The following is a 17,530-nucleotide window of genomic DNA, read 5'->3' as shown; positions in this document are numbered from 1 at the left end:
GCGAGTTGATACATTTCCAAGTTCGGAAATGCCACACTTTCCTTATTTTAAGAGGACTTTTTCTAATCACAGAAATTGTTTGCCTTATGAAGACTTCTCAATAAATACAGGTACTCATCCTTTAACAGACTTCACTGTTTGAACATGTGAGGCTAATCAGAGGTGATGCTATGACCTAGTATGATTAGGATCATTTCACGAGCAAAAGGTTCAATGGAGCAATACTTATAGTTTGGCAACTTTAGGAGCCCCAGAAAACCCATCCTTAACCTCTCACAAGAACAGCTGACCAAGAAAAACTCCTGGCCCTATAAACATATGCTCACCTGCGGGCCAATGACCAGATCCATCCCCTGGTTGTTATGCCATCTCGTGCATCACCCCTCTTCTCGCAGCAATGAGAGGTGTGTGTGGTGTTTATAAGAATCCCAGAGCTAAAAACTGTGATGCTGAACATTAGGCAGGTAACAATTTTAATGGCCAGTTTGTGCATCAAATGGTAGAAAACCATCTTTAAAATCATCCATTCCAAACTGAGAAGTTATCATGAAGATATCCTTTATTATAGCATAGGATTAAAACATACAGGGAAAAATAGGTTTGGTCAATAAGAGAAAAATACAATTTAAGTCTGAAGATTTCAATCAGTCTTCAGTATCATCCTTTGCAGGATTGGGGGCAATTCAAGACAATCAGAACGTGGTTGGAAATTACAATTTAATATTGAAAAAAAAAATCCCCATTGAAAATAGATGGCGCTTCATTTCAATTCACTTGACTACTGAACTGATAATGAATTGAGTCCAACCATGAAGCGCCATACATCCTTTACATGTCATCATATCTAAACAGCAATACAACAGGCGTAAGCTATCAATCATACTATCAAAAATGCAGAAATTCTTCAATATGTCACATCTACTAGTGAACCCAGCTCTATGCTTATCTTCCTCGGTGTTGATGGCTTCTGCACACTAACAAATACTAAAGATGAAAACCCAGAGGAATTATTAACCTAACAGTAGAACCTTGAAGGTTGTTCTCTCTTCCACACGGGATCAACAAGCAACTTCAGCTTGCTGTTAGGTTATAGAGAATGTTCTGGATTAAACCATTGGGATCACTTGAAGGGGAACGTCTTGGGAAAACTATCGGAGCATTAAAATACATTTTTCCTTCACATCAAACCAGATTATTCTTCTCAGTATTTACAAAACTAGATCGACTTGAGGTAATTACTACAAACACTACTTCCTTAAGGTTTAACTTCTAACAATACAAGCTTTAATATAATTCATAGTTTCGAAACATAAAAAAAGATAATTAACAAAAAAACAAAGCGTCACAAAAATAGTTTCAAATGAAATGGCCCCTTAAATGATTAACTAAACCAACAGACTGAATCTTCACAATATTGTAAAGCCTGCCTGCCATCACCATACTTTGAAGTGTTCAGGGGAGAATTTTTGAGGTACACAATATTCTACAACAAGAATTCTAGAATACTCTTGAACCACTAAGAAACGGACAGCCAGCACAGCAATAAAAGACCATTGAATACTCACAACCCTATCAATACCAAACAAACACTGAAAAATCAATTCCAGAGCAAAGCCAGAATGGTAGTGTGTGTAGTCTATCACCTAATCAGTTATGAGTTAGTATGGACTCTGAGCAGGTTAGAAACAGTCAAAGTATTTAAAATGAACCCAATGCTCTTTCACAAATGGCCAAATGTTAAGACTTAAATTACTCAATATTAGTTATTGTGGAGTAGCATCAATACTTAGTTGGGGGTCATTTCAACCTCACTTAGGCCTGAATATAGATTCAAGATTGGCGACTTGAGAGAGTTCAGCCCAAAAAGGGAATGCATTGAGGTAAGGCATAGAGACAGACCATTGAGAAAAAAATAAGTCAAAAGATCTTTTAGCGGGACAAATATGAAGAGAGAGGAAGTAAAAATCTAACATGGATAATATAACCATAACAGCCTGCTAGGTGACTTTCAAAAAGATATCCTATAGTTACCACCAGCAGTAAAGCAGATGTATATCAAAGATGTTTATCGAAGTTTTTCTCAAATCAGGGGCGTATTAATGAATGTCCCACACTTCTCTTCCTCCTCCCAGAGAGAATGGCGACTTGTTCCTCTGTTGGCCTGTTTTTCTTCAACATCTTCATCTCTAAGTGTTTCTGATTCCCAGGGCTTGTTCCAGCTCCTGCCTCCTCTGCTGAACCTGAAATACATTAAAAAAAAAATAAAAAAAAAATAAAAAAATATATATATTAAAATGCAGATAAAGAAGAAAATTAATTTCAGAAATGGAAATTCCATTTCATAAGTGAAAGGAATACCAGGTAATATCAGACAAATACCAGTACCGTAATATAAATTACAATTGAAAATCTTGTTCAGAGAAAGATTTTAAAGTATTTAGTAGGGCAGAAAAAACGCTTGGTGACACAGAGATGACGACCATCATGGAGAACGAACGGCAGGAGTGAAGGCTTTACCTACCACGCATCGGGCCGACAGAAACAAACAACTCTCTGGTAAGAAGAAGGGCGGGGGTGTATGCCTTATGATTAACGACTCATGGTGTGATCATAACAACATACAGGAAGTTCAGTCCTTTTGTTCACCTGACCTAGAATTACTTACAATCAAATGCCGACCGCATTACCTACCAAGAGAATTCTCTTCGATTATAATCACAGCCGTTTATATTCACCCCCCCGAGCAGATACCTCGACAGCCCTGAAAGAACTTCACTGGACTCTATGTAAACTGAAAACCATACATTCTGTGCCTGCATTTATTGTAGTTGGTGATTTTAACAAACCTAATCTGAGAAAAAGGCTTCCGAAATTCTATCAGCATATCGAATGAGCGACATGGACTGGCAGCATTCTCAACCATTGCTACCAACTTCTGCGATGCATGCAAAGCCCTCCCTTCAGGAAATCTGACCACGACTCCATTTTGTTGCTCCCAGCCTATAGACAGAAACTAAAACGAGAAACGCCGTGCTCAGGTCTATCCAATGCTGGTCTGAACAATCGGATTCCACGCTTCAAGATTGCTTCGATCACGTGGACTGGGATATGTTCCGGGTAGCCTCAGAAAACAACATTGATGTATACGCTGACTCGGTGAGCGAGTTTATTAGCAAGTGCATAGGTGATGTATTAAAACCTTCCCTAACCAGAAAGCGTGGATTGATGGCAGCATTCGTGCAAAACGGAAAGCGTGAACCATCGCTTTTAATCACGGCAAGGCGACTGGAAACATGACGAATACAAACAGTGTAGCTACTCCCTCCACAAAGGCAATCAAAGTAGAGTCGTGCGGCAACTGCTCCGCCCATAACTGCAAGGCTCTCCAGAGGGTAGTGAGGTCTGCACAACGCATCACCGGGGGCAAACTACCTGCCCTCCAGGACACCTACACCACCCGATGTCACAGGAAGGCCAAAAAGATCATCAAGGACAACAACCACCCGAGCCACTGCCTGTTCACCCCGCTATCATCCAGAAGGCGAGGTCAGTACAGGTGCATCAAAGCTGGAACCGAGAGACTGAAAACAGCTTCTATCTTAAGGCCATCAGACTGTTAAACAGCCATCACTAACATAGGAGAGGCTTCTGCCAACATACAGACTCAAATCTCTTGCCACTTTAAGGTATCACTAGTCACTTTAAATAACGCCACTTTAATAAATGTCTAGATATCCTACTTTACTCATCTCATATGTATATACTGTATTCTATACCATCTACTGCATCTTGCCTATGCCGCAAGGCATTTGCTCATCCATATATATACAATATGTACATATTCATCCCTTTACATTTGTGTGTATTAGGTAGTCGTTGTGAATTTGTTAGATTACATGTTAGAATACTTGTTAGATATTACTGCATGGTCAGAACTAGAAGCACAAGCATTTCACTACACTCACATTAACATCTGCTAACCATGTGTATGTGACCAATAACATTTGATTTGATTTACCTTGATGTAAAACCACGGTGTACACACACACCCACACACACACACACACACTGCGGTACACACACACACCCACCCACCACGGTACACACACTACGGTATACACACATACACACATACACACACACACACACACACACACACACACACACACACACACCACGGCATACACGCACACACCACGGCACACACACACACACCACGGTACACACACACACACACACACACACACACACACACACACACACACACACACACACACACACACACCACGGCACACACACACTAGAGCTCAACCGATTAATCGTAATGGCCGATTAAAATGGGCCGATTTCAAGTTTTTATAAGAACCGGTAATCGGTATTTTTGTACACTGTAAAAAAAAATGTCTACCTTTATTTAACTAGGCACGTCAGATTAAAAACACATTCTTATTTTCAATGACGGCCTAGGAACGGGGGTTAACTGCCTTGTTCAGGGGCAGAACAACAGATTTTTACCTTGTCACCTCAGGGATTCGTTTTTGCAACCTTCCGGTTACTAGTCCAACGCTCTAAACACCTGCCGTACATTGCACTCCACGAGGAGCCTGCATGGCAGGCAGACTACCTGTTACGCGAGAGCAGCAAGAAGCCAAGGTAAGTTGCTAGCTAGCATTAAACTTATCTTATAAAAAAAACTATCAATCTTAACATAATCACTAGTTAAACTACTAATATCATCAACCATGTGTAGTTATCTAACGTGTCCTGCGTTGCATATAATTGATGCGGTGCCTGTTAATTTCTCATCGAATCACAGCCTACTTCGACAAACGGGTAATGATTTAACAAGCGCATTTGCGAAAAAAGCACTGTCGTTGCACCACTGTACCTAACCATAAACATTAATGCCTTTCTTAAAAATCAATACACAAGTATATATTTTTTTAACCTGCATATTTAGTTAATATTGCCTGCTAACATGAATTTCTTATAACTAGGGAAGTTGTGTCACTTCTCTTGCGTTCCGTGCAAGCATATACCCTATATGCAGCAGTTTGGGCCACCTGGCTCATTGCGAACTGTGTGAAGTCCATTTATTCCTAACAAAGGCCGTAATTAATTTGCCAGAATTGTACATAATTATGACATAACATTGAAGGTTGTACAATGTAACAGGAATATTTAGACTTAGGGATGCCACCCGTTAGATAAAATACGGAACGGTTCCGTATTTCACTAAATAATAAACGTTTCGTTTTCGAAATGATCGTTTCCGGATTCGACCATATTAATGACCAAAGGCTCGTATTTCTGTGTGTTATAATTAAGTCTATGATTGGATATTTGATAGAGCAGTCTGACTGAGCGATGGTAGGCAGCAGCAGGCTCGTAAGCATTCATTCAAACAGCACCTTCGTGCGTTTGCCAGCAGCTCTACGCAAGCATTGTGCTGTTTATGACTTCAACCCCCAAGATTAGGCTGGTGTAACCGATGTGAAATGGCTAGCTAGTTAGCGGGGTGCGCGCTAATAGCGTTTGAAACGCCACTCGCTCTGAGACTTGGGAGTGGTTGTTCCCCTTGCTCTACATGGGTAACGCTGCTTCGAGGGTGGCAGTTGTCGATGTGTTCCTGGTTCGAGCCCAGGTAGGAGCGAGGAGAGGGACGGAAGCTATACTGTTACACTGGCAATACTAAAGTGCCTATAAGAACATCCAATAGTCAAAGGTATATGAAATACAAATCGTATATAGAGAAATAGTCCTATAATTCCTATAATAACTACAACCTAAAACTTCTTACCTGGGAATATTGAAGACTCATGTTAAAAGGAACCACCAGCTTTCATATGTTCTCATGTTCTGAGCAAGGAACTTAAACGTTAGCTTTTTTTACATGGCACATATAGCACTTTTACTTTCTTGGGTACACACACAGAATGGTGAGAGGTGAGCATTTTACCTTGGAGTAGAAGTAACGACACACGGCCTCCTGGGCCCAGGGTTGGAAATAGAACTCTGCTCTCCTCTCCTCTTCTGGGTTCGCAACCACATCAGTCATAGTCTGTAAAAATAATCATATACATTAGAAACTTAATTTCCTTCAATAAAGCCTACAGGTATAATGTGTAGTTTCGTGTTGACAGCAGCCAGAATGTTCTCTCTCTATTGAACTATGTTCCATAATGGTGTTTCCCTGTGTGTTTACCTTGAGATCCCTGCACTGTGACTGCAGCCAGTCGTTGATGAAGCCCTGGGGGTCTCTGGCGAAGCTCAACATGAACTCTCTCTGGGTCTTCAGCTGGTTGATCGTCTCTATGGTCTCATGGATCTACAGGGGAAGAAGAGAGAGATGGAGGGTCAATCCTAGTTCAACATCTGAATAAACTACTGTCTAAATGATCTGAAGGGGAAGAAACAGCAAGATGGATGTCCAAACCAAGATGGATGAAGTAGAGTGACTTTTCTTTGTTATGTTTATTAGACCAGACAACAATGCAAATGGATCCATACTTCAGTAACATGAACCAGATTGAACCAGTCTGTAGTCCCTGTAGTAGGACATCATGTTAGCTCCTCCCTCAGTAGAGAAGATCTCATCTCTGTTGTGTTAAATTGGCCTTTGTCACAGCAGCTTGTCGAATTACAATTTACCCAGAACAGGACAGCACAACTGGCCCTTAAATGTACACGGAGAGCTAACATTAATAATATGCATGTCAATCTCTCATGGCTCAAAGTAGAGGAGAGATTGACTTCCTCACTACTTGCATTTGTGAGAAGTATTGACATGTTGAATGCACCGAGCTGTCTGTTTTAAACACTACTGAATACACTACTGTCTAATGGAGGTCTCTCTAACCTTAGTCTGCACTAGATACCTCAGCTCTGGTCTCTCTGCAATCACAGGGATAAGACCTGCAGCCAATGCTACTGACAGGGTGTGTCTCTCAGAGACTCTTTCCTGTGGGGTCTTGTTCTTTGTCTGTATTAACAGTCTGAACTTGAAGTAGGCGTACTGCTGCTGGAGAGGAGGTAGGAGGGCTGTCTATTTCTGGAGAGGAGGTAGGAGGGCTGTCTATTTCTGGAGAGGAGGTAGGAGGGCTGTCTATTTCTGGAGAGGAGGTAGGAGGGCTGTCTATTTCTGGAGAGGAGGTAGGAGGGCTGTCTATTTCTGGAGAGGAGGTAGGAGGGCTGTCTATTTCTGGAGAGGAGGTAGGAGGGCTGTCTATTTCTGGAGAGGAGGTAGGAGGGCTGTCTATTTCTGGGGAGGAGGTAGGAGGGCTGTCTATTTCTGGGGAGGAGGTAGGAGGGCTGTCTATTTCTGGAGAAGGACTGTCTTTCTGGAGAGGAGGACTGTCTTTCTGGAGAAGGGGGAGGAGGGCTGTCTATTTCTCCTTTTATTTCAGGTTCAGTGAGTTTCTCTGTAGTCGGTCCCTGTCTGCTCCCAGTCCCTGTTGACTGTAGTTCGTATCAACAATGCAATGCATTTTATTTTTTATAGCGCCTCTATTTTTCACTCTTCCAGCGTTCTGACAACGGGCTGTACAATAGGAGACAAAAGGTGTGTGGAAAAACATCTGTTCATTGCCTCGGCCACACAGCCTCAGAATAGCTCACCATAAGATGTTGTAGGCTAGATTCCATCCCTTGAAAATTAATGGACCCATGTAAAGTTCAACTATACACCATACATACCTTGTTGTCCAGGCCAGCGATCTCCTGCTGGCTGGCAGTGGATAGGAGGAAGGAGTTCATCTGGGTCTTTAGAGTGTCGTCCACCTCCACATCGATGTCATAGCAGGCTGTCTTCTTCTGGTCATTGGGATCCACACTGTAGACACACAGAGAGGAGTTAGACTCTGCATGATCTATCTTACACTATGGGTTCGTTCCAAACGGTCCTTTCTTGTAGTCACGCTGCACATCTCAGGACTGTTCTATATCAGATTAACGTGGTTCCTGAGACATTCGAACACTTCTGTAGGCATTGTGACATCTGATCATTGTGTTACAAAAAAAGGCCAGGAGTTCTTCCTAACCACGGAACAACTCTAGACCCAAGTGATGACATGGTGAGGTGTGGACCCTAGTGGCGAGGAGGACATAGTGAGGTGTTGTTGCTGGAGGTAAGGGTTAGTCCTACCTGATGACATGGTTAATAAAGACGATTAGGGTTAGTCCTACCTGATATCATGGTTAATAAAGACGATTAGGGTTAGTCCTACCTGATATCATGGTTAATAAAGACGATTAGGGTTAGTCCTACCTGATATCATGGTTAATAAAGACGATTAGGGTTAGTCCTACCTGATATCATGGTTAATAAAGACGATTAGGGTTAGTCCTACCTGATATCATGGTTAATAAAGACGATTAGGGTTAGTCCTACCTGATATCATGGTTAATAAAGACGATTAGGGTTAGTCCTACCTGATATCATGGTTAATAAAGACGATTAGGGTTAGTCCTACCTGATGACATGGTTAATAAAGACGATTAGGGTTAGTCCTACCTGATATCATGGTTAATAAAGACGATTAGGGTTAGTCCTACCTGATATCATGGTTAATAAAGACGATTAGGGTTAGTCCTACCTGATATCATGGTTAATAAAGACGATTAGGGTTAGTCCTACCTGATATCATGGTTAATAAAGACGATTAGGGTTAGTCCTACCTGATATCATGGTTAATAAAGACGATTAGGGTTAGTCCTACCTGATATCATGGTTAATAAAGACGATTAGGGTTAGTCCTACCTGATATCATGGTTAATAAAGACGATTAGGGTTAGTCCTACCTGATGACATGGTTAATAAAGACGATTAGGGTTAGTCCTACCTGATATCATGGTTAATAAAGACGATTAGGGTTAGTCCTACCTGATATCATGGTTAATAAAGACGATTAGGGTTAGTCCTACCTGATATCATGGTTAATAAAGACGATTAGGGTTAGTCCTACCTGATATCATGGTTAATAAAGACGATTAGGGTTAGTCCTACCTGATATCATGGTTAATAAAGACGATTAGGGTTAGTCCTACCTGATGACATGGTTAATAAAGACGATTAGGGTTAGTCCTACCTGATATCATGGTTAATAAAGATGATTAGGGTTAGTCCTACCTGATATCATGGTTAATAAAGACGATTAGGGTTAGTCCTACCTGATATCATGGTTAATAAAGACGATTAGGGTTAGTCCTACCTGATATCATGGTTAATAAAGACGATTAGGGTTAGTCCTACCTGATATCATGGTTAATAAAGACGATTAGGGTTAGTCCTACCTGATGACATGGTTAATAAAGACGATTAGGGTTAGTCCTACCTGATGACATGGTTAATAAAGACGATTAGGGTTAGTCCTACCTGATGACATGGTTAATAAAGACGATTAGGGTTAGTCCTACCTGATATCATGGTTAATAAAGACGATTAGGGTTAGTCCTACCTGATATCATGGTTAATAAAGACGATTAGGGTTAGTCCTACCTGATATCATGGTTAATAAAGACGATTAGGGTTAGTCCTACCTGATATCATGGTTAATAAAGACGATTAGGGTTAGTCCTACCTGATATCATGGTTAATAAAGACGATTAGGGTTAGTCCTACCTGATGACATGGTTAATGATGATGGGTTCTGGAGGCATCAGGAGAGCATGTAGACGTTGTGGGATCTCAGAGAATTTCATACGCTGGGTCTCAAAGATCTAGAACAACATAGATAAAAACACAACTTTATTCATTTACTCAAGAACTGGACATGCAAGGATTTGAATATTGTGCTTTGTATGTTTCAGCTATGGACAGTTAATAAAGATCATATATCAGAGGTCTATGGCGTGTTTGGGCTAAGGACAACATAACAGACCCATTTACCCATAAAGATGATGAAAAGGCAAAATCCCGTTACTAACATACTGTCCATCAGGTTGTATAACAAATCCTCAACATTACAGATACAAACGTGGGGAAAAGACACTGGTTCTATTTTCCCCAAGAAAGGCTTATATCTTCCAACCAGCTGTGAACAAAGAGGAGAATTGCTGCTCTCTGACCTGCTGCAGGCACTTGTCACAGTTGATGAACTCTGACCTGCTGCAGGCACTTGTCACAGTTGATGAACTCTGACCTGCTGCAGGCACTTGTCACAGTTGATGAACTCTGACCTGCTGCAGGTACTTGTCACAGTTGATGAACTCTGACCTGCTGCAGGTACTTGTCACAGTTGATGAACTCTCTCTCGTGGGGGTCCTGCAGCTTGTGGGTCTTAACATACTGCCAGAGGGCCTGGATGATGACCGGCCTGGTCTGGGTGTGGATCCCCAACATACGGGCCAGACGAGGGTCCAGTTTGAACTGAGGGGGCTGGGGAGAGAGAAGTGAAATTAGCAGAGGCATTACACCATCAAACTGAAGACGCAAACGACAAGCATGTATTTGGGAGAGATGTTGAGAAAGGCCCAGCGGTCAAAAACACCTGGTTCATATAGGTCGTTATCAATAAAGCGTCACAATAAAGAGAAGAGCATAGAACTACAAATATAAAATTGTGTACTATACCCAAACAAGTAGTTTAGGTAAATGTTCCATCCTTGGTCGGCTCTGCCTGTCAAGCAGCATAAGGGCACATATGCCCATGTTGGCTAGCCTACTGTTGGCAAGTGATGTACTTTTTTATCCTACCAACATAGCTAGCTTACAACATTATCCCCTTTTCAACATTGTTTTTAAGAATGTTTAATCACGATTGCTGCTGACAGACATGATAGGCTACATTGATTGATGGACCACGTAAAATTGGTTAGCTAGTTAGCGAACACCAGATCAGGTCAGTAATGCTAGTAGACAAGCTAACACCAGATCAGGTCAGTAATGTTAGTGGACAAGCTAACACCAGATCAGGTCAGTAATGCTAGTGGACAAGCTAACACCAGATCAGGTCAGTAATGCTAGTGGACAAGCTAACACCAGATCAGGTCAGTAATGCTAGTGGACAAGCTAACACCAGATCAGGTCAGTAATGCTAGTGGACAAGCTAACACCAGATCAGGTCAGTAATGCTAGTGGACAAGCTAACACCAGATCAGGTCAGTAATGCTAGTGGACAAGCTAACACCAGATCAGGTCAGTAATGCTAGTGGACAAGCTAACACCAGATCAGGTCAGTAATGCTAGTGGACAAGCTAACACCAGATCAGGTCAGTAATGCTAGTGGACAAGCTAATACCAGATCAGGTCAGTAATGCTAGTGGACAAGCTAACACCAGATCAGGTCAGTAATGTTAGTGGACAAGCTAACACCAGATCAGGTCAGTAATGCTAGTGGACAAGCTAATACCAGATCAGGTCAGTAATGCTAGTGGACAAGCTAACACCAGATCAGGTCAGTAATGCTAGTGGACAAGCTAACACCAGATCAGGTCAGTAATGCTAGTGGACAAGCTAACACCAGATCAGGTCAGTAATGTTAGTGGACAAGCTAATACCAGATCAGGTCAGTAATGCTAGTGGACAAGCTAACACCAGATCAGGTCAGTAATGCTAGTGGACAAGCTAATACCAGATCAGGTCAGTAATGCTAGTGGACAAGCTAACACCAGATCAGGTCAGTAATGCTAGTGGACAAGCTAACTTCCAGGGGATACACTAGATGCCATCTATAGTGGTGATGACTGGCGTTTACCAGGACGAGTTGTGAATAAAAATAGGCTAGTTGCTGATGTCAAGCTATCTAACATGCCAAACAGATTGGCTACCCTAACGTATCTGAAATTACATGATCAACAGATGCTTTACTGATCATGAAAACCATGCCATTACCTGTTGTATAACTCTGATGATAGGGCTAAACAGTTACTAGCTGTGTAACTCTGATGATAGAGCTAAACAGTTACTAGCTGTATAACTGATGATAGAGCTAAACAGTTACTAGCTGTGTAACTCTGATGATAGAGCTAAACAGTTACTAGCTGTGTAACTCTGATGATAGAGCTAAACAGTTACTAGCTGTATAACTGATGATAGAGCTAAACAGTTACTAGCTGTGTATCTCTGATGATAGAGCTAAACAGTTACCAGCTGTATAACTCTGATGATAGAGCTAAACAGTTACCAGCTGTATAACTCTGATGATAGAGCTAAACAGTTACTAGCTGTATAACTCTGATGATAGAGCTAAACAGTTACTAGCTGTGTAACTCTGATGATAGAGCTAAACAGTTACCAGCTGTATAACTCTGATGATAGAGCTAAACAGTTACTAGCTGTATAACTCTGATGATAGAGCTAAACAGTTACTAGCTGTATAACTCTGATGATAGAGCTAAACAGTTACTAGCTGTATAACTCTGATGATAGAGCTAAACAGTTACTAGCTGTATAACTCTGATGATAGAGCTAAACAGTTACCAGCTGTATAACTCTGATGATAGAGCTAAACAGTTACTAGCTGTATAACTCTGATGATAGAGCTAAACAGTTACTAGCTGTGTATCTCTGATGATAGAGCTAAACAGTTACTAGCTGTATAACTCTGATGATAGAGCTAAACAGTTACTAGCTGTGTATCTCTGATGATAGAGCTAAACAGTTACTAGCTGTGTATAACTGATGATAGAGCTAAACAGTTACTAGCTGTATAACTCTGATGATAGAGCTAAACAGTTACTAGCTGTGTATCTCTGATGATAGAGCTAAACAGTTACTAGCTGTGTATCTCTGATGATAGAGCTAAACAGTTACTAGCTGTATAACTCTGATGATAGAGCTAAACAGTTACTAGCTGTGTATCTCTGATGATAGAGCTAAACAGTTACTAGCTGTGTAACTCTGATGATAGGGCTAAACAGTTACTAGCTGTGTATCTCTGATGATAGGGCTAAACAGTTACTAGCTGTGTAACTCTGATGATAGAGCTAAACAGTTACTAGCTGTATAACTCTGATGATAGAGCTAAACAGTTACTAGCTGTGTAACTCTGATGATAGAGCTAAACAGTTACTAGCTGTGTAACTCTGATGATAGGGCTAAACAGTTACTAGCTGTATAACTCTGATGATAGAGCTAAACAGTTACTAGCTGTGTAACTCTGATGATAGAGCTAAACAGTTACTAGCTGTATAACTCTGATGATAGAGCTAAACAGTTACTAGCTGTATAACTCTGATGATAGAGCTAAACAGTTACTAGCTGTGTAACTCTGATGATAGGGCTAAACAGTTACTAGCTGTATAACTCTGATGATAGAGCTAAACAGTTACTAGCTGTATAACTCTGATGATAGAGCTAAACAGTTACTAGCTGTGTAACTCTGATGATAGAGCTAAACAGTTACTAGCTGTATAACTCTGATGATAGAGCTAAACAGTTACTAGCTGTGTATCTCTGATGATAGAGCTAAACAGTTACTAGCTGTATAACTCTGATGATAGAGCTAAACAGTTACTAGCTGTGTAACTCTGATGATAGAGCTAAACAGTTACCAGCTGTATAACTCTGATGATAGAGCTAAACAGTTACTAGCTGTATAACTCTGATGATAGAGCTAAACAGTTACTAGCTGTGTAACTCTGATGATAGAGCTAAACAGTTACTAGCTGTATAACTCTGATGATAGAGCTAAACAGTTACTAGCTGTATAACTCTGATGATAGAGCTAAACAGTTACTAGCTGTGTATCTCTGATGATAGAGCTAAACAGTTACTAGCTGTATAACTCTGATGATAGAGCTAAACAGTTACTAGCTGTATATCTCTGATGATAGAGCTAAACAGTTACTAGCTGTATAACTCTGATGATAGAGCTAAACAGTTACTAGCTGTGTATCTCTGATGATAGAGCTAAATGTGCGCAATTGTTTTGCATGGAATAATTGGACACAACCAAATAGGTTTTAACTTTAGCAGGTTGTGATTAGAGGTGTGTTTACCTGGTAGTCCAGCATGAGCAGGACAGTGCAGCGTACGCCCACATCCCCTGGCCTCTTCACCTGGAACCCGTCTGTCTCCTGAGTGGTCGCAGTCCTGTGCCACTATAATATAAAAAAAATACTAAAATTAGCTAATATTGATTGCCTATTCATGAAAAACAAATCTAAATCATACATTTTTATATCCGAAGATTAAACCACATCTTCTTACCTCGACCAAGTGATTGTCAGGCCCATAGAGGTCCTTGTCCAACTCGATGACCAGAGACTTGAAGAAGGAAGAGAACTTTCTCTTCTGCTTGGTGGCTTCATATTTGGACACAGCAGTCTGAGAAAACATTTTTTTTCAGACATTTCAAGTTATAAACACACACAAGACACTATCTGTCAACACACAGACACACACACAAACATATGGCTACTAATTAGTCCTACATCTTCAAGCAGGCGCCCTTCAACACGCAGCTCCCATGATGCAACAGTGCCCTCTCCGTCTTCTGCGTCGGGCTTGGCAGGGTTGAAGGTGTTGGATATGAAGATACGAAGCTTTCGCTTTTGCTGAAACACAAGAAGCCCAGTCATGTTGAATTTCACTGTCAAAATGTGTATTACCTTCAGAGCAAAACATGGGACGTGATGACCAGGGAAAACTCCCAAGTCCCATTTTATAAGCTACAACTCAGGCCCTGAGCTTTTCTGGTCTGGCCACCTTGTCGGTCAGGAAAGGATCCTGGGCCTGAATTGTAGCCTATAAAATCATCCCTGTCCATCTAATGTTATTCATTAGGATCGAAAAGGCAATGATCCTAGATCAGCACTGTACTATACTTTACTCTGTTTATTATCTATGCACCTCCCTTATCTTCCCTCATTTGCACTCACTGTATATAGATTTGTCTTTTTTATACTGTATTATTGACTGTATGTTTGTTTATTCCATGTGTAACTCTGTGTTGTTGTATGTGTCGAACTGCTTTGCTTTATCTTGGCCAGGTCGCAGTTGTAAATGAGAACTTGTTCTCAACTAGCCTACCTGGTTAATAAATAAAGGTTAAATAAAAAAAATAGTCACCTTACCTACAAGTACATATTACCTCGACTAACCGGTGCCCCTGCACATTGAGTCTGTACCGGTACCCCCTGTATATAGCCTCGCTATTGTTATTTTACTGCTGCACTTTCCTACCTATTTTTAACTTAACAGTTATTTTTCTTAAAACTGCATTGTTGGTTAAGGGCTACACCGGTTGTATTCGGCGCATGTGACAAACACAATTTGATTTGAAAAGCTTTATGAATACAAGCCTTGGCCCTAGTGAGGACATAACTCCATATTTGTTACCTTGATGGGTCTCTTGAGTGCCTCCTGGATGTCCAGACGTTTCCTCATGATGGTCTGATCCAGCTTCCTCTCAAACGCCAGCAGGTCCATGTAGGCCTGAGACTCTGGCACCAGCTCCCGGATCCTCTGAGGTAAAATCTTATCCGCCATTTTCTTCTTCTTTGTACTGCAATTGAAAAAAACAATACAGTGGGAGTTTATAAGGAACGAAAAAATGTAATATTACTGTTGAAGTAAATCCATTCAAGCCTAAAATAACAAATACCGATGGCTAGTCAGATCTTACTGTTGGTTGCGCTGTTGCTGGACCTGTTGGACCTGCTGGGGGGCAGGCCTCTTACGGGAGGGATCCATGACGCCAGGCATCCCTGGTCGGGACACGGGGCTGGAGCCGTAGCCTGGAGGCCCCATGGGCGGACCCTGGGGTGTCATACGGCTGGAGGGGGGCATCCCACCTGGTCTCTGGAGGGAGGAGAGAAGAGACAGGGAGGGGTTAGAGTCTGGAGCAGGGAGAGAAGAGACAGGGAGGGGTTAGAGTCTGGAGCAGGGAGAGAAGAGACAGGGAGTGGTTAGAGTCTGGAGCAGGGAGAGAAGAGACAGGGAGGGGTTAGAGTCTGGAGCAGGGAGAGAAGAGACAGGGAGGGGTTAGAGTCTGGAGCAGGGAGAGAAGAGACAGGGAGGGGTTAGAGTCTGGAGCAGGGAGAGAAGAGACAGGGAGGGGTTAGAGTCTGGAGGAGGGAGAGAAGAGACAGGGAGGGGTTAGAGTCTGGAGGAGGGAGAGAAGAGACAGGGAGGGGTTAGAGTCTGGAGCAGGGAGAGAAGAGACAGGGAGGGGTTAGAGTCTGGAGCAGGGAGAGAAGAGACAGGGAGGGGTTAGAGTCTGGAGCAGGGAGAGAAGAGACAGGGAGAGGTTAGAGTCTGGAGGAGGGAGAGAAGAGACAGGGAGGGGTTAGAGTCTGGAGGAGGGAGAGAAGAGACAGGGAGGGGTTAGAGTCTGGAGGAGGGAGAGAAGAGACAGGGAGGGGTTAGAGTCTGGAGCAGGGAGAGAAGAGACAGGGAGGGGTTAGAGTCTGGAGCAGGGAGAGAAGAGACAGGGAGGGGTTAGAGTCTGGAGCAGGGAGAGAAGAGACAGGGAGGGGTTAGAGTCTGGAGCAGGGAGAGAAGAGACAGGGAGGGGTTAGAGTCTGGAGCAGGGAGAGAAGAGACAGGGAGGGGTTAGAGTCTGGAGCAGGGAGAGAAGAGACAGGGAGGGGTTAGAGTCTGGAGGAGGGAGAGAAGAGACAGGGAGGGGTTAGAGTCTGGAGCAGGGAGAGAAGAGACAGGGAGGGGTTAGAGTCTGGAGCAGGGAGAGAAGAGACAGGGAGGGGTTAGAGTCTGGAGCAGGGAGAGAAGAGACAGGGAGGGGTTAGAGTCTGGAGGAGGGAGAGAAGAGACAGGGAGGGGTTAGAGTCTGGAGGAGGGAGAGAAGAGACAGGGAGGGGTTAGAGTCTGGAGCAGGGAGAGAAGAGACAGGGAGGGGTTAGAGTCTGGAGCAGGGAGAGAAGAGACAGGGAGGGGTTAGAGTCTGGAGCAGGGAGAGAAGAGACAGGGAGGGGTTAGAGTCTGGAGGAGGGAGAGAAGAGACAGGGAGGGGTTAGAGTCTGGAGCAGGGAGAGAAGAGACAGGGAGGGGTTAGAGTCTGGAGCAGGGAGAGAAGAGACAGGGAGGGGTTAGAGTCTGGAGCAGGGAGAGAAGAGACAGGGAGGGGTTAGAGTCTGGAGCAGGGAGAGAAGAGACAGGGAGGGGTTAGAGTCTGGAGCAGGGAGAGAAGAGACAGGGAGGGGTTAGAGTCTGGAGCAGGGAGAGAAGAGACAGGGAGGGGTTAGAGTCTGGAGCAGGGAGAGAAGAGACAGGGAGGGGTTAGAGTCTGGAGCAGGGAGAGAAGAGACAGGGAGGGGTTAGAGTCTGGAGCAGGGAGAGAAGAGACAGGGAGGGGTTAGAGTCTGGAGCAGGGAGAGAAGAGACAGGGAGGGGTTAGAGTCTGGAGCAGGGAGAGAAGAGACAGGGAGGGGTTAGAGTCTGGAGCAGGGAGAGAAGAGACAGGGAGGGGTTAGAGTCTGGAGGAGGGAGAGAAGAGACAGGGAGAGGTTAGAGTCTGGAGCAGGGAGAGAAGAGACAGGGAGGGGTTAGAGTCTGGAGCAGGGAGAGAAGAGACAGGGAGGGGTTAGAGTCTGGAGCAGGGAGAGAAGAGACAGGGAGGGGTTAGAGTCT

The 17,530-nt window shown here is 43.0% G+C and overlaps 1 protein-coding gene across 1 annotated transcript in view; it reads right to left on the bottom strand.

Annotated features, from left to right (window-relative positions):
• Positions 1 to 1,880: 1,880 nt before the first annotated feature.
• The window catches only part of LOC106583704 (SWI/SNF-related matrix-associated actin-dependent regulator of chromatin subfamily D member 1), a 28,944-nt gene continuing 13,294 nt past the window's right edge, over positions 1,881 to 17,530 (bottom strand). The window contains exons 2-12 of the mRNA XM_014168208.3: positions 15,567 to 15,742; positions 15,281 to 15,446; positions 14,374 to 14,496; positions 14,150 to 14,266; positions 13,939 to 14,040; positions 10,214 to 10,375; positions 9,620 to 9,717; positions 7,696 to 7,831; positions 6,206 to 6,328; positions 5,960 to 6,061; positions 1,881 to 2,240 (exon numbers count right to left, since the gene is read on the bottom strand). Coding sequence (XP_014023683.1) covers positions 2,187 to 2,240; positions 5,960 to 6,061; positions 6,206 to 6,328; positions 7,696 to 7,831; positions 9,620 to 9,717; positions 10,214 to 10,375; positions 13,939 to 14,040; positions 14,150 to 14,266; positions 14,374 to 14,496; positions 15,281 to 15,446; positions 15,567 to 15,742 — 1,359 coding nt within the window. The 3' untranslated portion in view covers positions 1,881 to 2,186. The remainder of the gene's footprint in view (positions 2,241 to 5,959; positions 6,062 to 6,205; positions 6,329 to 7,695; positions 7,832 to 9,619; positions 9,718 to 10,213; positions 10,376 to 13,938; positions 14,041 to 14,149; positions 14,267 to 14,373; positions 14,497 to 15,280; positions 15,447 to 15,566; positions 15,743 to 17,530) is intronic.

The sequence above is a fragment of the Salmo salar genome, chromosome 22 (assembly GCF_965601325.2).
Source record: "Salmo salar chromosome 22, fSalSal1, whole genome shotgun sequence".
Lineage (NCBI taxonomy): Eukaryota > Metazoa > Chordata > Actinopteri > Salmoniformes > Salmonidae > Salmo > Salmo salar.
This window is presented reverse-complemented; position numbering and strand designations above follow the sequence as displayed.